This window comes from Camelus ferus, chromosome 35, assembly GCF_009834535.1.
Source record: "Camelus ferus isolate YT-003-E chromosome 35, BCGSAC_Cfer_1.0, whole genome shotgun sequence".
NCBI lineage: Eukaryota > Metazoa > Chordata > Mammalia > Artiodactyla > Camelidae > Camelus > Camelus ferus.
The window spans coordinates 5,527,381-5,548,618 of record NC_045730.1 but is presented as its reverse complement, the minus strand read 5'-3'; the positions used below and the strand labels follow the sequence as shown (position 1 = coordinate 5,548,618).

At 37.4% G+C, this 21,238-nt stretch overlaps 1 protein-coding gene across 1 annotated transcript; it reads left to right on the top strand.

The window, feature by feature from the left end:
* Positions 1-510: 510 nt before the first annotated feature.
* Positions 511-18,745, top strand: LOC106730997 (ankyrin repeat domain-containing protein 26-like). The gene is made up of 11 exons (XM_032473559.1): positions 511-522; positions 1,566-1,640; positions 2,914-3,040; positions 3,439-3,500; positions 6,011-6,104; positions 8,556-8,584; positions 8,769-8,841; positions 10,562-10,816; positions 13,264-13,337; positions 17,310-17,464; positions 17,955-18,745. Exons 1-9 carry the CDS (start codon positions 511-513, stop codon positions 13,275-13,277), a joined length of 741 nt encoding a protein of 246 aa, XP_032329450.1. The 3' UTR covers positions 13,278-13,337; positions 17,310-17,464; positions 17,955-18,745.
* Positions 18,746-21,238: the final 2,493 nt, after the last annotated feature.

The window sequence follows — 21,238 nt, the reverse complement described above, 5'->3', positions numbered from 1 at the left end:
TATAAACTAAACATGGCCCTGGATATGTTCAGTTTGCCTCCACACATTGAGTCAACATTTAAAATTTAGGAGACTCGTTCAGAAATCTGCATTTCAGAACTTCTCCTAAAGAATCAAATCTGGTCCCCCTTGAGCCCAGGCTCCTATGCGGTCTGCCCTGCACAGGTGGCCCCTTCTTGGTGGGGCATGTGTTCTCCGGTTTGCTGTCCTCACCTGGGACCTTCACTTACTCAGGTCACCTACGTTGCCTCTGTAAGCATTTGAATTTACAATTCCTGTTGTATAATATAGTTTGATAAATATTTCAAGATTTTAAAGACAGTCTATATTAGTTTATAGTCTTTTTCATATTTTATAATGACCCCTTAAGAGTGGGAGAGAATTTTTCAAATTAGAATTTATAAGTTGGTTTAAGAAAAACTTTTTCTTTACATGCAAGTAATCATATTCCCATTGGAATGTCTGCAAGCTTTATGAGATTAGTCCTAGTTGTAATTGGATAGGTTACACATGTTGCAGGCAGTATGGTACCTTTCTCCTCAGCGTGGCTCCTTAAAAATGCCTGATTCATTAGCTACATGGTTTTCTCTGGAGCAGTGTTTAGAGTGTCAGGAGTAGTTGTTGAGCAGTAAGGTAACTACAGAATGCCTGAGAGACACTGCGATAGAAGCAAAGGTTCTTGGAACCAGCAAATGTCTGAAATGCGTTTTAGAGAATGACTTCACAGGGAAACTTTCAAAGAGGTCAAGGAGGAACCTTTTAAAGAGAAGGAGCACAGAGGGGCGAGGAGGAAGGGGCTACTTTTTATTTACTTTATACTTTGTACTGTTTGCTGTTCTAACTCATCCAAATAAGATACTGCCAAAAAGTAAACTCTCATATTCCCCCCATTGAGAGATAATTCACACATATATAAATCATGCAAGCACATTTCAAAATAGAACAATTACTTTAAATTTCTTAATGTTAGATTTTTCAATAGGACCCTAAACTATCAGGGATAAGCTTTTGTTCTAGATCATTTTGGTCAAGAAAGTCATCTAATGGATACCATAGTGTTTGTATAATAATCAATGAGGGGTAAAGAATGTAACATTTTGGGACCCCTGAGGTCATCTCTCATAATCCTCACCCCATGAGAAGATGTAGGTTGGTAAATGTCAGACCGAGGACTTGAATCCATATCTGAATGACTCCAAAGCCAGTGCTCTTTGTGTTAGATCATCTAGGAATGGGGAATGTTACAATTATTTTATTCAATTTCATATTTGTTGTTCTTAAAGCTGTTATTTTCTTCTCTAGAAAGTCCAGCATCCAAGCTTCGCAAAGCTAATTCAGGCCTGGCAAGAACCCATGATAAACAATGAGTTATTTGAAGACTGTCCTTCTTGTGTTTTCACTGACTGGAAATTATAGATAATTTCATCTACCATACCTTGTTTTCTCTACAGCAGAGGCAAAAGATGGTGTTTTGAAACCAGGAACTAGCACCTCCTTTGAGGACAATAATTCTGATAATAAAAATGAAGGTGTGGTTACAACCTTTCCCCAGCCATTAACCGAAGTTCCAGGCTTTTCTCGTCCTGCCTTCCCAGCACCAGAACCTCTCACGTCTTCAGCAGTCCTTGCTGTTACAGAGGTAAGTCGTTTTGTTTTTAACTTTTCCTTCCTGTGCTTTTTCAGTTACCGTCCCCCTGATTCTCGTGGGGACAAAAAGGATCCTACACAGAAATGGAAGTCCTCAAGATCACAATAGAAAACAGCGTGATAACAAGAGAGGCACATGTGCAGGACTGAGGTTTGTAAAGGTTGGTGGCAATAAACAGTTCTCAAGTGTGCCATTAAGGAAAGAAGAAGAGAGCAACTGGAAAGAACAGCTGGATGAGTATGAAGATGGGCAGGGGTACAAAGGGGAAGGATTCGTTTAATAAGGACAAGATGAATATAAAGATAAATGAGTGTCAAAATGAGATTATTACACAAGCACAGCAGAAATTGCGGGGTTAAGTGAGAGCAGGAGCTCTATGTACAAATTATGATAGAAATTATCTCAAATTCAAATTAAGAGAAGGAAAAGTCAGGTCATGGAAAAAAGTGCTCAAACTCTTCTGAAGGACATATAGCTGATTTTATGAACAACAGAAAGAAAATTTGATCCTCACCTTTTTTCTTTTTGGTTATAGAAGTTTGTTTTTTTAATTGAAATGTAGTTGATGTACAGTATCGTATGAATTACAGGTGTGCAGTACAGTGATTTGGTTATACATATATATGTATATATCTAAATTATCTTTTTTCTTTTCCATTATAGTTTATTATGAGATATTGAATATAGTTCCCTGTGGAAGTTAGTTTTAACTTGAAGTTATTTCTTTTTTTAGAAATCCTCACATTTAAATTAATGAAGTGATGGCTTATATTTAATCTAGCAAATTTTGTCTCTCCATTCCATCCCCAGTAACTGCGTTCTAGTTTTCCATGTGACTTATGCTGTTTCACACCTCGACCTTCGGCTCAGGCTGCCCTTTTTAGAATCCCCTTCACATCCGCTCTTTGCACCCGGTCTGTCGTTTAAGACACAGTCTGGCCTTCCCAGCGTTCCCGGAGCTATTGACACGCAGCAAGTCTCTTCTCTCCTTTGTGCCTTTACTGTATCTGTTCACTGCAGGTGTAGAGCTGTTGAATGATACTTGTCTGTGCTGATTCATTTTCATGTGTCTCCACCTCTCCTAGAATACAGAGCAGAATCTGTCTTTTATATATATTGCCAGCTTCTCCCAGGATAATGCCTATGATTTGATGGATACAGTAAATATATGTTGTCTTCCTGACTGATTGATTGAATGACCAAGTGTAGGAATATGATGTTTTCTGAAGCTGGGTTTTTGTTACATTTTGTTTTGTTTTTATAGGAAGAAACAGCAAAGCCAAAAACGGGGAAAAGAGAACGGCACTCGGACTATTAACAGTGTTCTAAAGGAGCAAGCAGATCACAGCAAATTGATTTCTACTGACGGAGCACACAAAAGTGACAGAGGTGGTAAGTCAGTGAGCATCTGTGGATTTTCTTCTCAGCTTAAAAGCTAGTATGGTTGAGGGGGGTATAGCTCAGTGGGAGAACACATGCCTAGCATGCACGAGGTCCTGGGTTCAATTCCTGGTACCTCCATTAAAAAAAAAAAAAAGCTAGTATAAAAAATCTAAAGTGTGTAGATCCAAATATAACCATTTCTTTTTAAGTGTTTTTCTTTTGCCACCTTTCTTCATAAATATCCCAGCTATGACCAAGTTTTCTTCCAGAAAATGCTTCAACCCTCTGAAATTCTTTTCTGCCACTTTATTTTGTTGACACTCATGAGTGGAGGTAGACTTACATATGTATTTAAACTTCCCAGTGGTATGTGTTCTCATTAATGTATCTGTGACTGCATTTTGTAGGTGCAGCCTCAGCATTAGGATTAGGAGAAGAGGAAGGTGTGGAACCATCCTGGGATTCTGAGGTACTGTCTTCTATTATTATTATTTTCAAATATAAGCGTTGCGTGATGTTAAAACAAAAATGGAGGGATGTTTTGACTTTACTGTCTCACCTTTGCATTTGTGCAGCAAATTTTTTTCCTCATGTTTTTAACCTACGCTTAGTAAAGTTATTCCACGCTACATGTCAAACCACTGCAGAGTGCACTTCTGTTAGTTTTCCAGATTCACCTAATGAAACGGGTGTATGTAGCGCAAAAACCAAGGCTTAGAAGTCACAGGGAATCGGTTTGGGCTCTGAAGTTACATTTTCTAAAAACTAAAGAATTATTCTTGGTCAGCCTGTGACCAGATGTTTGTTTCTTTGTTACAAATGGATGTGAAAAACTCTTAGTGAGATTCAGAGAGAAACAGGTTAACAGGTTGTATTAAAAAAAAAAACAACTGTGTTTTTGTTTGTTTAACCACTCTGACCTTGAAAAGACAGGCCTGTGACTTGAAAGTACTATTATATTTGGATTGTCAAGTAGATCTGCAAGGAACATTTCAGGAGAAGCAAAAGCATTGGGGAATAGTAATAAATATATGGGGTTAAAATACCAGCAGTTTGGTTGAGTGATGTTTTACTGAGGACAGCCCATTTTGGGCAGGGAAAATAGCGTGCACTGAGTACCTTTATGGCGACAGGACTTGAAGGAAGCTAAGTGCAGTGTAGTGATGACCTATTCCAAGGTGACAGCCGTGGAAAGAGGTCAGAAGAGCCTGAGCCCTTGGATCTTGGCAGCTCCTGCCTGGTGGCACAGCACTGTACTTGAAGTCAGCAGACGTGGTAGCATCCTGGTTCTGACCCACTGTGGGATCTTGGAAACACTTGTCTGACTTGTTTGAATGTCAGTGACCTCATTCAGAAACATGGTACTGACACCTGCCTCTCTGGTTATGTGTTGTGAACAAAAATGTGGTAACAGATGTGAAAACACACTGTCAACTGTAAAGGGTGCTATAGAAATGTAAGACAGAATGATCACAGTGCCCACTAGTGACCTACTGAAATGTTGAGGACACTTTTTTAAAATCTGAAAGACAATAAAATGGGAAGGTTAGAGCGGGCATGGGGATTTCACATTTGGGGTATGTTGAGTGTCGGTGGGCTGTTATTGGACATCTCCGATAGGTATGTAGTGCTTTGGTACTTGACGTCTTCTGGGGACTTTAGATGTTTTGACCTTAAATAAATTCCTGTTCCTGAACACCAACTAGCACCAGGCAGTTAGACACTGAATGTAGCAATTGAGGGGTTAGGCTGTAGTGGCAGGAACAGAACAAGTAAACAGGAACCGTTTTTCAGGGACAGTAAGTCCTTCATATAAGGAACGTGGAGAGCGTTAGGTTAGACAACAGTGGGGGAGTTTGTAGTTAGGACAGGGGTGGAGTAAGGGTGGAATTTAGGTAGTCAGAAAAGAGCTGAGTGTGACCGAAGCTGTCAGGTGATGGACAGGAAGGAGCCAGTCACACGAAGGTCCGGGGGAGGGATGTTCCGGACAGAGAGAACAGCAGGTCCCGTCTGCTCATCACGGTGCTCCAGCATCTTGGAGTGGCCAGGAAGCAGCAAGTGGGTCCGTCCTTAGAATCAGTTTTATTATTGTCATGTGTAGAGAAGAGAATGTGTGTGATAAGGGCCTGACACATGCGGGTGGTCACTAAACAGTGTTCTTATTCTTCCCTTGTTAAAGTAAAGCTTATGGTACTTTTTTGAAGAGCTACATGACTACATTTAAAATTTTTCTGCTGTTAATTTAAACAAATGTTTTTCTTTCTACTTTGGTACTTTATTTAACTATTTTCCCTATCAATAAAAGTTTTATCAAATAATAGATTCTGCTAAGCCTTTGTTTACTGAAATGTAGCAGTTTCCACAGTGTTCTGTTAATACTCAACATGACAGACTCCAAGGCTTCTTTTCATGCCAAGTATGTTATTTTAATACTAAAGACAGTATCTATCCTAAGAAACATTTTAAATTTATAGCACGTATACTTATTAAAGAATATATTTAAATATGCATATTTTTAATTTTATTTTTTATTGAAGTATAGTCATTTTATAATGTTAGTTTCAAGTATACAGCAAAGCAATTCAGTTATACATATAAAAATATGTATTTTTAAAAAAATGTCCTCTTCTTTTGTTGAGGAATGCAAAATGGAATTAGGTGTTTTGAAGTTAATTCTTTGTTGAAATCTGCACATAATTCAGTGTTTTGTCTGTGAAAATATTTGCTCTGGCTTTCCATGCTCAGTTTACAGAGTCAAAAGCCAACTGAAGATAAAAGATAGACTTGATCTAGAGAGTGTATATGAAATTTTCTATTTAAATGTTTGGGTTTCCAGGATATGCTTATCTTGTTTTTAAATCTAATTGCTTTTAAAGTAGGAAATTTAAAAAAAAATAATAAGGTAGGAAACGCAGGTATTTTCTTAGAAAGCGATTAGGAAATCTTTATGCAACTCATTATTAATATTAATTTTAACAGAGTATCTCCGAGATTCAACTACCAAACTATGTTGATCAGTTATCTGGAGCTGCACATCAAGGAGAAAAAAATACATTAAATGGACAATTAGAAAGTAAGCACTGTATTTTATAAAAAAGTTATTTGACAGAATGTTGATTTAAAACATGGATTTGGATCTATTCTCTCAGCCAAAGAAAATCACCTGTTGAACATATAGTGAGGAAAAAGAGGAGAAAAGGAGGTAAATTGTATATCTTACAATCTGTGTCAGCAACAGATTAAACTAGAATGCTGTTTAAGGAGCTCAGTTGTTAGCTTGCTTTCAAGATGCTCTGTGACCTGAGAACAGTCAGGAAGCCAGGAGGAGGGAAGGAGGGAGTGAAGAATGAGAGAGGCAGGGAGGAGGGGAGTAAATGAAGGAAAAGGAGTGGGGTTCCCTGGCAGGAGGCGGTAATGTAGAATAGTTCTTTAGAAGAAGGAAGAGAAGAGTGTTTGAAATGAGACGGGTATGAAGTGAGCTTAGCTTCTTCCAGCACCAAAGCTTGTCTGGGAAGCACAGCAGAATGTTCCACTCCCCCGTCCCCTGACCGTTAGGAAGGCGGTGAGGACGGCAGTACCTGATCACGCAGAGCTGGGTGTGCCTGCCGTGGGTGAGCACAGGCATGTGTGGTCAGCTGTAAGTGTCTGGACCTTCGTGTCATGCAGCGTGTTGCTGCCTTATAGGATGCTGTCTCATAGGCCAACAGAAGAGTGGGAAAGAGGAAGAGAGCAGGGTGCGTTCCGGGGAGGTCAGGGGGGCTGGAGCCTGGTAAAAAGTCCATTGGAAAGTCTGCAACTTCTGATGTAGCTTTTGGGGAAGTGTTACAGTGAGACGTGTCAGGCTGGATTTCAGAAGGATCAGTTAAGTCCACGTGCTGTAGAAGCGGACTCGGTATAGACCAGAGTTTCTCACATTTTACTCCGTCACCTGGGGACTCAGTGAAAAGTGCACATTCTGAGCAGTGGGTCTGCATTTCTAACAAGGTCAGGTGATGCCCTTGTTGCTGGTCTTCAGACCACGCTCAGAGGGTAGACTTGTGTTTAGGGGAATCTGGAAGAAGAGCCACTGGGGACTTAAAGACACAACAGCATCAAGGAAAAGCATGATTTTGTTTTTCTTTCTGAGCACGTTCATAGCCAGAGGGAGGCAAAGAGTTGTAGAAATTAGAGATGTAAGATGCTGCTAAGCAGAGAGGAAAAAGAAGTGGTGGGGATCATCCGTCAAAAGAATAGAAAAGGGGAAGAATTAAGGCCACAGATCTAGAGGTACCTTTGGAGAGGAAAGTGAAAGGAAGGAAGGAGGAAAAAAAGGCCTCAGGTAGGTGATTTTGGAATTGAGGAGGAAACTTGAGAGAACTCCTTTTCGATGGCATCAGTGTATTTGCACTGAAGCAAGGTTAGGTCATTGCCACTCCAGAGAATACTGGAATCAGGAGAGGGCCTAGAATTGGGGTACACCACAGCCACTCCTCCTATCAGGCTTCAAAGATACATGTTGCATCAGTATCTGTTATTCAAGTGAGATTAATTTGAATATGAAGCATTGGCTGTGTGTTTTTTTTTTTTTTTAAGGATAGCTAATATTTTGATAAGATAGTTGTTTCACAAAAATCCTTTTAAACATTAGCCTGATTTACCAAACCAAACTAATTTGGAAACGAAATTAATAGGGTTCATTCCATAAATGCTAAAATTGTAATTTTCAGTGTTATTTTCAACACAGATTTTGAAATACAGAAGACTTTTAGTATCTAATAACTCTGTAGCAATTAATTTTTTTGATCATGAGACTTCAATATTGAACACTCAGTATACATTCTTTCTTAGATGTGTCTTATATACCTTCTTGTATGAGTGGATCAAAAACTTTGATGGCTAGAGGATCCAAGCAATGTAGGCATACCAATAGCCCACGTGGGTATGGGAAAAAAATGAATATTTTTATGAACTATTATTCTACAAGTGTGTACCCAAGCTGATCAATTCATCACACTTTCCCTGACAAGAAGTGAATTGCACATTCAAATGAACCGCCATCACAACTGTGGACTTCCTAAATCACAGGACAAATTGAAGAGCATGATAAGTACTTGTAGCCTAGTGGTGTCAGTCGCATTAAAGACGTGCTGTTGCATTTTACCATCAGCTTTCACATTTGTCTTCTTGGAGCCATGATTTGTTCTTCTGATTAAAGCTCACTTTTCTCCTCCTCAGGCCCCACGTTCACACTGGTATATGTGCACGTTTCTATTTTATAAAGTCATTTGAAACATAATCGTACTTTTGAAATCTTAACCGCATGTTTTGGTAAGCCTATATTCCTGCTCTTTATTCAGTATCTATAATGGATTCATATTTCGGTCTTGTTGCTGTCCTAACTGCCCCTCAAAAACAAAACACCGAAACCTAACGTGTTCATTTCCAAAGCAGGCGTGAGGATTGCGCTCAGTACTAACTCTGCGTGAATGGATAGTTGGCTTTCATATTTACATGTAATTGATTATGTGTCTCTTTTGGCTTTTAGATTCCACTGAAAAATATCCTCACTTGAAGGTAAAAACTTTTATACTTTTACCTTGAATTTTTTTGAATGAGGGTACTGGGAATTTAGCCTAGGACCTCATGCACTGCTAAGCAGGCACTCTGCCACTGAGCGAGACCCCCCCCCCCCTTGAATTATTGCTACAGATTGTATCAAATGTAGGTTATTAATCAGTTTGTTTCAAAAACCATTCAGCCTGCAGTTGGAGTGAAAAATTCTGTTCCTAATAAAACAGGAGAAATGAAGAATTTACAAAGATTCAAATCAGGTAAATTTTGTGATACAAATTTAACTCTGAAATGAAGTACCATCTTCTTATTCCTAATTCCTTTTATTTTTTCAAGTTTAATTGAAAGACAACATAAATAAGGCAGATGTTATTATTGGTATCCATGTTTGAAAAAAATATATAAGCATAAGAAAAAGATTTTTTAAAATGTCAGTTAACTCAGATGTTTCTGTTAATGTTGGGAGACACTAAAGTTCTCAGATTACAGGAATCCCTGTACTTCTTAGGGGTTCTGAGAGATTGATTATTAGGTTCTAAGATTTTTCCAGAGTTTTAAAATGCTTAATTGAATCTGACTTTCACGTAGGGTAAAGCTTCACTGGCTAACATGTCAGTCATATTTCACTTGAATTATTTCATTTTAAGTGCCGTCACATTGATGATGTTTATTTATTTATGTATTTATTTATTAATGGAGCCCCTGGGGATTGCCACTGAGCTATTTCCCTCCCCCAAAGATCTTAAGCCAACTGGATGCTTTAATTAGCTGTGTGTGTGTGTGGTGTCTTTGATTATTAAAAATGATGGAAGTAATTAGTCCTACCTTAATATTTGGTAGACACGATCTTTTAAAACAGCAATCCTGAAAGTTTTGGGGTTTGGGATTTTTTTTTATACTATTAAAAATTATTGAGAATTCCGAAGAACTTTTAAGTGGTTGTATCTATTGATGTTTACTATATTAGAAAATAAAACTGAAAGATTTAAAATACAAGCACACACAAACACACAAACATTCCATTAGCCATCAGAGCTATGATGTTATCACATGTCATGTATCTGGAAACCTCCACTGCACACTTAGCAGAGAATGAGAATGAAAATAGCATTCAGTATTATTGTGAAAATAGTTTTGACCTCATGGACTCCCTAGATGGAGGGAACTTGGGGCTCCAGGGCTTCTCAGATGACACTTGAGAAGTGCTGTTTTAAACAGGGTTCATGGATGTGAAATAATAAAGGGGCCCTTGTGATGAAGTGGGCTTTAAAGTTCACTTCTACATTTCTTGCCTTTTTTTCTTTAACTTGTCTTGAAAAGTTTAAATCTGACAAAACTTAATTCTTTTAAAAAAAAAGGAAAACATTTTTGTTACATATTTCCTGTCTCGTGGCACCCTGTGCTCTTTGGATCTAGTTTGTACCTAGACTTATCCTATTTGTATATGGAAAAAATTAGTCACTAAAGGCTATCCTTTCTTAAATAAATTTATGATGTTTATCCAAGCCTTAAGGAAAGAATTCTGAAGATACTGGTACATTAAGGAAAGACTGTCTCATTGTAATTAAAGTAGTACCATTCAGTAAAAGTTTTCTTAAAGCCCATGTCTCTAGGACACAATACTGTCATGCATATTTAAACATCCAGTAAATGGCTGGTTAGACATACATTTTGTTAATGAAAAAATTCATATGTTGAAGAGTCATGATTATTCATAAAGTTCTTACGGAATATTGACTGTTAATAGAGAGTGTGAGTGAATCCAAATAAGTAATACTAGAGAATTAAAAGTAGAAAAAAGAGAGACAGTGGTTCCCTATGTGAACAGCAATGACATGTAAACTACAACCAGCTGGGAAGGAGCAGTGTGTTTGCGGGGAGAGGAGGACGTGGGGCTGCTGCTCTGGAAAGAGAATTCATACAAGTTAGTCAAGTTTGTATTGTGATTCACATTCTAATAAGTGGAAACTTTGTTTTCAGATCCTTCAGACTGGGATTCTACTAGTTTGAGCCCCAATAATGCAGCTGGTCAAAGAGCCCAGCATTTGAAAGTCGATAAATGTCCGCTGGTATCACAATCAGTGACCACAGACCAGTCAGCACCCACAGAACTGAGGCAGACGGCCCCAGTAGATAAAGACCAGATGAATATTGGAGCTGTGTCTCTGTCAGAAAATGCAGCGCTCCGTGGCCTGTGTGAGTCACAGCTGCCAGAGAACAGCAGCAGCAAAGAAGGTAATAAAGCAGCACAGAGAGCTAGCCATAGTCCACCTGTGCGTGGCTTCACCACACTCTGACTTTGCAGAAATCATTTTGTGGCATGATCTCCTTTGTGTTTACTCCTTTTATGCAACCTACAACCAGACAATACCTTTTGGCATGACATTTACATTCATCCTCTGACCAAAGCAGCGTATTAAACAGCAAAGAGGGTTAGGAGAAAGTGAGTCCGCTCAGACTAGTATTCAGCACAGTCCTGGGAGCGGGTAGGAGGAGGGTGTCTAGAGCTTTGTGACCGGTTGGGAAACCTAGGTGGACATCCAAAGACTCCCTTCTCAAAGTACGGCTTCTTAGCTTTATTTTTATCTAGCTCTGAATTTGTAAGTATTAGTTACAGCTATATTCAGTGAAACTGAAAAAGCACCTCTGCAAATAAATATCAAAATATTTCTAGTATATTCTCTGACTTTCTGTATTTTAGAAGTGGCTTTCCCAGCGGTAGTGGCAGTCATTGGGAATTTGCTACACAGGACCTCCTTCTTAACCGTCCACATAGTATATCAGCTTCTTTTATTATTTTTGATGGATTGATAGGTCAAAAAGGATATTGGTTTTTAAGGAGTTCTTTATCACTTAAAAATAATATATGGAATATCAATTCTAATTCTTCTAGGATACCCAGTCTGTTGATTAACCACATCTAATATGTGTTCTATATATACCAATTAATTTAGTACCTTAATCAGTGATACGATCAGAGCTGTAGTAATAAATTGTACAATATTTTTTCTACTCCTGTAGTTTTATTTTCTTTTTTTTCCTTACCTGTAGAATTAATGTCATATTTACAAAAGATTCTTAATTTATCTCCTACAGTAGTGACTACAAGCTATAAACTCAAAAGTTTTTTTTAACCAAACAAGTGACTTGTTTGCTCTTGTTTGTTCATGAGCTTGGGAGATCCAGAAAGCAGGACTTAAGACACCTACATGAGCTCTCTCAACACTGGAAGATGTGAAACAGAAAAGCTACAAGAGAAATAGAAGCAACTGAAAATAGTTCATGCAGATCATGTCTCTTCTCAGTTGATACCTTTTATGTAGTAATAAGCAGAGTCTAGTTCTCCAGGGACCCAGTAGTCATGCATTTATTTATTTAATAAAGATTCTGTGCTGGGCCCTGATAATCTTAAATCCTAAATATTTCTGGAAACATCCCCTAAGTTCAAGCCTGCATCTTTTTTTTGTTGTTGTTGCATCATTAATGCCTTCAAATTTGTCTCCCTCCACTTATTTTTATGCCCTTTAAATTCATCCCTCCCGCAGCACGTAGAGTGATCTATCTCAAATGCACACATGACCATGAAACACTCTTTAAAGCGTATTAATGTGCAGGCACCTTACAGGGACGGGTAAGGCTTTCGTGGTCTGACTTCTGCCTGGCTCTCCATCTCTAGTGCCCTCTGTCTGTCCTTTGCTCTGCTGTTCTGAGCTGCTGGTGATGCCCTCCTCACCTGCTGTATTTCACACAAATATTGACCCTCTCGTGTGCGTCTCTCCCTTCCTTCCCAGCCTTGCGTGCTCTCTTCCTTTCCTGCCCCAGCATTTCTGGGAAGCTGGCTGACCTCACTGTTGAAGTCTCAACTCAGGCATTCTCCAGAAAAGCCATCCCTGACACCTTTTATCCACATTCTTCTTTAAACTCCAGTGCCTACTGCTAAAGCAGGAACTCAATAAGTAATTATTGAGTAAAATAAATAAAGACTGTTTATACAAAGGTACTTTTAAGAGTTTGTCCTCTACAGCATAGGAGCAAAGAGAATAGACATGTAAAGAAATAGTTTACAGTTCAGCTGGTGAAGATACACTAGAAAAATCTGTGAAGTACCAAGGTAGCTCCGAGGAAAGAGATCCCTGTGTCTCCGTGGAAAGACACCTGTAATCAAGGAGGACTTCACAGAGCAGCTGAGTCTTAAAAGAGGAAAAGGAATTTGTCAGAACAGTAGAGGGAAGCATTTCAGATTAAGGCAAGATAAAAGCATAAAAAGTAACTGTAATTTTGGAAACCATGAATAACATTGCTCTTAAAGCTTGGTATGTTGTTAAAAAGGTACTGTTAGGAGGTAGAGAATAGAGTCTATCGTGACTTTGTATATTTCTACTGTAGTTTTAAATTTTGTTTTGTTTCTCTTTGTTTTGTTCATGTCTGGTGGATGAATTTGTGAATGAAACTTTGAGATGTTTGTATGCCTTTAATCTGGTAACATCTAGTATTTCCCAAATATTTTGTTGAAGTTTTAGATAATTAGAAGTATTTCTTAAAGAGGTAAATATCCAGCTAAAGATTAAGCTTAATTTAAACTGCCAATTGATGAAATGCTTTTTATCTGTTTTTATAAAGATTATGCCTTTTATCTAGCTGTTCTAAGTAGTGAATTTTAACGTAGCATATTCATTTTTCAGCAGACCTAGGCTAACAAAGGACATCTGAGGAAGAGCAAGAAAGACTTGATGGAAGTGAAAATAACCAGTCACAGGTATATAAAACTGTAAATTTAAATTTCTGGTTTAATATTGTTTTCTGTGCTTTAATAACATAGTTCAAAAAAAATTGCCTTTCAAACTAGACTTTTAGAGTCAATAAATAATTATTTAATATTTAGTTTTTAATAGCATTTTATCTAGTTATAAAGCTTAAAGTATTGTTAGGGTCTATAATAATTTATAGTAAACTTTATCCTTGGAATTGAGGCAAAAAACCTTCCTGAATATTGTTTACTTCTTCCATTTTTATAACTTCCTCACGTGATAAAGAAGGTGATATCAAATATTAAATCGTGATTAAGTAGTTGAAATTGTAAGCAATATAGCAGTGATGGCCACCAAGTTAGTTTCATGTAAGGAACAGTCATTCCCAGTGGTCCAAAATTTGCAGTTTCAAATTGCAAGTCATTGATGCCAAGATGAAAGATTTCTTCTGTCTTTGTGATCTCTATGTAATTGATTTCAGAATCTACAATCAGGGAGAGAATAGGGGTCATAGAGTCAACCCAACTGCCTAGTAAGAGAATCAAACCTTCCAGGATTGGACCTTTGCTGTTAGGGAACAAAAACTTTCTAATTTATTTCATTTCAGGATAGGAAATCAGTAAATATTATTAAAAATTCTTTTATTCACTCTCACTAGTGAATATTAGAGTATGATATAACTGGATGGATGCAGAGAATACATATTGAGATAGATCACTGTCATAGTATATCGTTTGCATTAAAATTTAGGAATTTGTTCCTCTTTCCGATTGATGTCAATTGATTTTGGCACCTAATAATTTACAGTTTGCCTATTCTCCAGTTATTAGTCCTTTTAAAAAATCTTTACATGCACTGGAGGGGCTCACTATTTAGGGTATGAGGTGAAATATTTTTTAGTGAGGAAGCCTTTGTAATGTTAAAAACCTAATCTCTAATTCTTGGTAGATTTAACATGTATGAATTGTTTAGTTGAAACAAACAGTGACAAAGTTAGGTTTCTGAGTTCCTGTTTTTCTCCTATTTCAAGGCTAAGGCAAGTTATTTTTCACTTCTTAGTTTGTGAGTAGCCAAACGTAGATTAAGAAGTTTGTTAAATTTTAATTATTTTCTAATTTTTACTTACCCGTACTTGACTACTTAAGGATAAATGTGTTTTACAAGCATGTACTGTGAAAGAAAAGAAATCTGAAGATCAAATCAGGCAGAGTAATCTTTCACTTGTGCATCTGCAAAAAATGCCTGGAGAACCAGGAATGAATAAGGAACATGACAGAAAGGACATACCTGTATCTTCAAAACATTCTTGTGTGGAGAAGCATGAGGACACGTGGGTCAAAGAAGGCAAATTAGACTGGAAAAATAATATAAAGTTTATCACAAAGAAGTTAAATCAGAAAATCAGTAAAACCCGTGAAAAATGCAAAATTACTGTTCATTGTAAGGTAGTGTCACTACATGACAACTCTGAACTACATGGTGACTTAAAGGAACTACCTTCCAATGTGACAAATAATATATTTGATTCTGAAGAAAAAGATGCACCTGGAGCCTCTGTCTCTGTAGGATTCCAGGCGTTCCCTCAACACGAAGAGCCCAGTCTTGAAAGTGTTTTTCCATCTTATTCCAAGTCTGAGTCAAGAAAGTATGGCTGCCAGTCATCTCCAAAACTTTCTTTAAATGAAAATAAGTTAAGTGAAAATGATAAACTGGACACTGAACATGTTTTTAACAAAAATGAGGAGGGTTTTTATACTGATAGAGCAAATGAAGTAAGGAACCGAGTTCCATTTAAAGTAAAGGAGACCAAGAATTTGATACAAAAAGAAAACAAAAAAGGAACCAGAGTGCTCCCTGGAAATCAGACACTGGGCACGCATCTCAGGTAAGTGACCCAGAAAGCCTTTCTGGCTTGTGGCCTTCCTGCCCCGGTGAGATGAAACACACGATTCAGATAAAAAGCCACGCTATGTCTGCTGTTTCAAATACTTATAAGAAAGCCAAACCAATACAAGACCAGCTCCAGAAGCCATTGCTTGCAGATATCTGCGGTGCTAGTAACTCTAAAATCATGGACCCCGAATTAGGAGATGTGAGTTCTTCGCCGTCAAATGGTAACAGAACATCCAAAGTATCTAAAAGAGTTACACGAAGATATGCAAAGGTTTAAGAATGAGGTAGACATGTTACAAGTAGAATTCCTGGCTTTGGAAAAAGAATATTCAGCTTCAAAAAAAGGTAGAAGTTTCTTTGCTGCTACTCTGGTTTTTCTCTTTATCAGTAATCTCTTCCATTCTGATCCATATCTGATCTGATTTTCCACTTATGAAAATAGCTTATGTATAAAACAGGGTCATCTAAATATGTAATCGTGTAGAAACAGACTATTTCTGCCATCTAAGTAACAGGAACTCAGGGAAGTGTTTTCCTGGGTTTTGTTCCTTAATCAACCTAAGTCTCTGTGCCAGTCTTCCGTATGAAGTGGGAAAGTAATTCAGCTGTGTGCCACGTGACCTTCTGAGCCGGAATAAACGCGAGTGAAATGGCTTAGGAAATACAGTAAGATCAAGGGTTTTGTTTTGTTTTCTTTTGTTTTAATCTATTGGCTTAAATATAAGTTGCACTTCCATAGAATGGGAAGGAAGCAGTGACTGAGAGAAGGGATATAAGCACACACTCCCACTAAGCTGAGCTGTGTATTGTGCGTTAGTGAGTGCGGGCTTATCTGTCTCACTGATCACTGGGCACTCAGAATTCCATCATGGCCACTTTGAGATATTCTTAAGAACAAATACATGTGCTCCCACTCCCACATCTTCCTGAATCACCACTCTTGGGTGTTTCTGTTGAGTCAGACCCTTACTTTATATTATTTAATATAATGTACTAAGTTTTGACATGTATGATTTTATCATACAGGTAGTATGAACCCTCAGCAAAAAAAATTCAGTATTTATCTCCAAAGGAGAAAACTTGAATTTTGAGATGCACTGGATGGGTTTTTTTTACTTCTAGTAATAGATTTTTAAAATGTGTTTGTGCTTTTGTGTGAGGTGCAAAGAGTGTGAAAGATAGACAGAAATCTGAAGGTGTTCTCCTTTAATAGAAAAATGAGATGAGCCCTGTCCCCAACTTTGCCAAAGTCACACTTTTAACTTATCTGATCAATTTGATGAATTTATTTGGTAGCGTATTAGATTCAGTGTTACAGAAGTGTATCATCTCTTTTGACACCGTGAAATGCTGGAGATTGCTGCTTTAGGGGCTTTGGACAAATCACTTAACCTTTCTTGGTTGTGTTCCCATTATCAGTAGACAGTGGGGCTAAGGTAGATCACTCAGTTACTCCTATGCTGTCTAGCTATAAAATGGTCGTGGTTATTGAATGTGAAATTGGGGAGCATTATTCCTTTTGCAGAATTCCACACTAACTGGCAATTCATCAGTTTCACTCTGCTCCTTTCAGTAAACTTGGGTTTATATGTTTTATTGAACACCACTTTTTTGATACCCCAGGATCCAAGTGAAACAAGAATTATAAAAAGTAGTGGGGGAAGGATAGCTTTAGCACAGAGAGAAGAATGTTTCCTTTCTGTTACTGAAGCACCAAGGTGTGACATCTTCTAAATCTGGCTGTTTAATACAAAATCTAGGTGGTAAAGACAGAAGAGGACAAATTTTATGCCTTTGTCTTTTTATTTCTCTGTCTCTGCCATTCACGTGGGGAAGAGTGGATGTAACAGCACAACATTCAGAAAGTCCTTTTTTAAATTTTGGAAATTCTGTTTCTTTTCCTCAAACAGAAAGAAGCAGAATTTACAAACATTTCAATGACTTGAAATGATAAAATTAAAATAAGCACAAAAATATTTTAATCAATTGAAATCAGGGCAAACTCTGAGTCAAATGATAAAGTGAGCAAAAAAGTCTTTACCATGAATAAAGTAATAATTACCCTTTGTATCAAACTTTCACTGAAGGTTGAAGTAGAAGAGAACAGGAACAAAAGTAGTGAACTGAAAGGATCAGAAACCATGTGTGATGGCAACTGTTATAAAGGACTAACTCAGCAGAGGAAGAGGGGAAAAACTGATGACCAGCAGTTTCCTGCTCTGCAGAAAGGAAATTCTGATAGGTAAGCCTAGATCAGTATTCAACAGTAGGTAATTATTATTTTCCTAGATATTGTTGAGAATTTCTTCCCAGACTCATCTCTCTACTTGCTTCCATGTATTTTGCACTCTTCCAGGTTCCGAGGACACACCTAGATGCCATGTGCCTAATCTTTGTGCTCACATTCTCGTCTCTTAAGTAGAATAATTTCCTCCTGACCTCCTGTTTTGCTCATGACCTCCTGTTTATTTCCCCTCTTCTGTAAAGCCTTCCTCATACTCACTTACTACTTTCCATATGTCAGCTCTTGCGTATCACATTGTATCATAATTGTATATCTGTCTTTGAAGCAAGAGTTTGTGTTTCCTTGCCTATGGTTGGCACTTGATAACCACTTTGTGAATTAAATGACTGAAGATGGGTAAGATTTGGAATTTTACAAAAATTGTTTTTTTTCAATTTATCAGTAGAATTATTTTTAAAAATTGGCTTTTTAATGGATTGTTTTAAAGTAGCTGTCCTGGCTTGCATATGAAGGAAGTAAAGAAAATGAAAGTGGAAAACGGACGTTAAAAGCATCTGTGACTTCACATGTATTTGAGAAGACTGCCTAACTAGCTGGTGGTCTGCTACCCATGAATGACAACAGCCGTTTAAGTGAAGGAGATCAAGGTGGTGGCAGGGAAGATCTGCAAATTCTTTATTTGTAGGTGAAGACGTATTAGCAGTGATTACCTTCTCTGGAAATAGAACAGCAGCATATGTGCAAAGGCCAAGGCAAGAGGATTCTCAGCTGTGTGGGAGGAACTCTGCCGAAAGGCTAAGATGAGGACAAGTGCCTTTGACCAGAAGTAGTTTCAATAATACGTCTCCATGGAAGCCGGGCTGCAGTGAATCAGTGTGAACAGCCCCTTAGAGAACATTCCCTGGGAAGGCAGGAGAGGACTGGGCGATAACTGAAGGGGAACGTGGGGCTCGTGGGGGTTCCCTTTCTTTTCTTAATGATAAGATGGTAGTTTGTAGAGCACGTCTGTATGCTGTTGGATGTGATTCCATAGAAGACATGTTTTTCAATTTCATCTTGTTTGCATTTCTGATATTAGAAAGTGTATTAATTGTATTACATTATCTTTAAAATATTGTAGTAAACTTCTATTCATGTATGGTTTTGTTGTAAGGGCTTATTCATTGGTTCTGAAGCGTAATATTCTTACACAATTGAATATGCAGATAATGACTTTAAAGTTACACCATTGTACATAGATTTTTTTAAATTGTATACTCATAATAACTATACAAACACTTAGGCCATACTGAATAGGGTTTAATCATTCCTTGATGATTCTAGATATTATAGTGTCTTTGACAGTATCATCATGGGTGGCTATGGTTTTGTATGCTATTGTAAACTATCAGATTATATTAACTTAATATTTGTTTAGATTCTAGGAAGAAGGGGAAGATTTTGTTTATATACAATAGAATAATAAACTGTTAACAATCTATCACAAATGATTACTTTTGGATTACTAAGTTCTAAATTACAGAAGCCATTATTCCTGTACCAAAAGTGTCTTAACATGTTTTGTTTGCTCCATAAGGACATGTCAAATACATGAACAAACAGCTGAATGGACAATGAATGCCACTGATTAATTTCTTTAGCAAAAGCAAATCTTTACTGAAAGTAGATTTCCAGTATTGCCTAGGTCTAAAGTCTTTTTATTTTTAAAAAATAGGTGTTAAGATTCAGAAGTTATTATTATTTTAACATTTTTTATTGAGTTATAGTCATTTTACAATGTTGTGTCAAATTCCAGTGTAGAGCACAATTTTTCAGTTATACATGAACATACATATATTCATTGTCACTTTTTTTTTTCGCTGTGAGCTACCATAAGATCTTGTATATATTTCCCTGTGCTCTACAGTATAATCTTGTTTATCTGTTCTACATTTTGAAGTCCCAGTCTGTCCCTTCCCACTCCCCCATCCCCTTGGCAACCACAAGTTTGTATTCTATGTCTATAAGTCTGTTTCTGTTTTGTATTTATGTTTTGCTTTTTTTTTGTTTTTAGATTCCACATATGAGTGATCTCATATGGTTTTTTTCTTTCTCTTTCTGGCTTACTTCACTCAGAATGACATTCTCCAGGAACATCCATGTTGCTGCATATGGTGTTATATTGTCAGTTTTTATGGCTGAATAGTATTCCGTTGTATAAATATACCACATCTTCTTTATCCAGTCACCTGTTGATGGACATTTAGGCTGTTTCCATGTCTTGACTATTGTAAATAGTGCTGCTATGAACATTGGGGTGCAGGTGTCATTTTGAAGTAGGGTTCCTTCTGGATATATGCCCCAGAAATTATTATTTATAATTATACCTAGACATAGAATAATAATAGAGATTCATTTACTATATTAGTTAAAAATACTTAAATAGTACTTTCTTAGCATATTGTGAAATGCAGGTATTGAAGCCAGATTGCCTGGGTTGGAATTCTGGGCAGACATAGGGGCTTCGGCAAGTGACTTTGCCTTCCTGTGCCTCATTTTCTTCCTGGGTAAAGTACCTAATGTATTACCTACCTCCCAGGATTGTTGTGAGGATTAAAATGTCTTTAAGACATGTAAAGTGCTGATAGTAATGCACAGCAGTTGCATACTCAGCCCTTGAAAAAGCTAATATCATGGTTATTGGAAAAGGGTTCCTTTCATATAAGGACTTAAGTAGTACTTTCCAAATAGGTTTTAGTGCCATAAAAGCCAGTTTTTATTGAAAATGACAACAAGAAAATCCTGGTATATTTTTTCCTATCAAATAATGCAGGTAATGTTATATTTTTCCTTTTCCTTTGCTTGTCTGCTTGATCTAAATTTAATACTTTGTTAATAATATAATTGGTATACTTTCTTTGTCCTTTCATGTTACTGTTTCCATTTTTTGTTTAATACCTTTTATTGAAAATTAATTATTAATGCAAAGATTTTATATAAAAAATAATAGGTTTACATATTTCTTGTATTTTCAATATTTAGTATTTGGCTGAAATGAATTGCTTTTTTATTCCCTTAGGTCTTCAAAGAAAACGTCTACTAAGAGGGACAAGGTATAGTAAAATATTAATTATAAAAATATTATCCTGTAGTAAAAAATAACTTATAAAAGATAGAGTGGAAAAACAGAAAATTCTCCTTTGTTGTAGACATTTACTTAAAAGTAATTTAGAAACACTATTGATAAAGTTAGCCTTTTGACAAAAATCGGTTCTTTGAAGAAGTGTCTGTGTTTTTGCTCTCATAAAAAGATGGATATTTATCACTTCAGTACACTGAGTATATTTTATAACTACGTTGGAGACACTGTGAAATAGCATTATTTATCTGTAGGTCACAGAGCAGGTGAATTCTGTGGATGGCCTCGATGACTTAACTCTGTCACCGGAAACGGCTTCCGAGGACTGCGAGTCGCTTTACCCTAACTGTAAGAACATCCTGAGGCTAATCGAACGACTTGGCCTGGAGAGTAAAGGTAGGACCGCCGTATGACTACACAGCCTTTTTAAGTATCTCGTGGTAACGTGTGCACACCTAGTACTGGCCCAGGGAGCGCGGCTACGTTACAGTCCGCTGCGTCTCAGAAACCTGCTTTGTGTTAAAGCAGAATCAGACGTGTTGTGCGCTGCCAGCCGGGGGCTGTGACCGTTCCCTCTCCCTGTGCTTTCTGTTGACTCTGCTGCTCCTATGCCTTCACCCAAGGTCAGGGTATCACTACTTCCCTCCTAGAAC

Bases quoted from the DNA above. Each gene is read 5' to 3' on its own strand.
- LOC106730997 (XM_032473559.1), top strand. The intron at 3,501-6,010 runs GTACTGTCTTCT...TAATTTTAACAG, and splicing joins AACCATCCTGGGATTCTGAG to AGTATCTCCGAGATTCAACT. The intron at 8,585-8,768 runs GTAAAAACTTTT...AAAACCATTCAG, and splicing joins AAAAATATCCTCACTTGAAG to CCTGCAGTTGGAGTGAAAAA.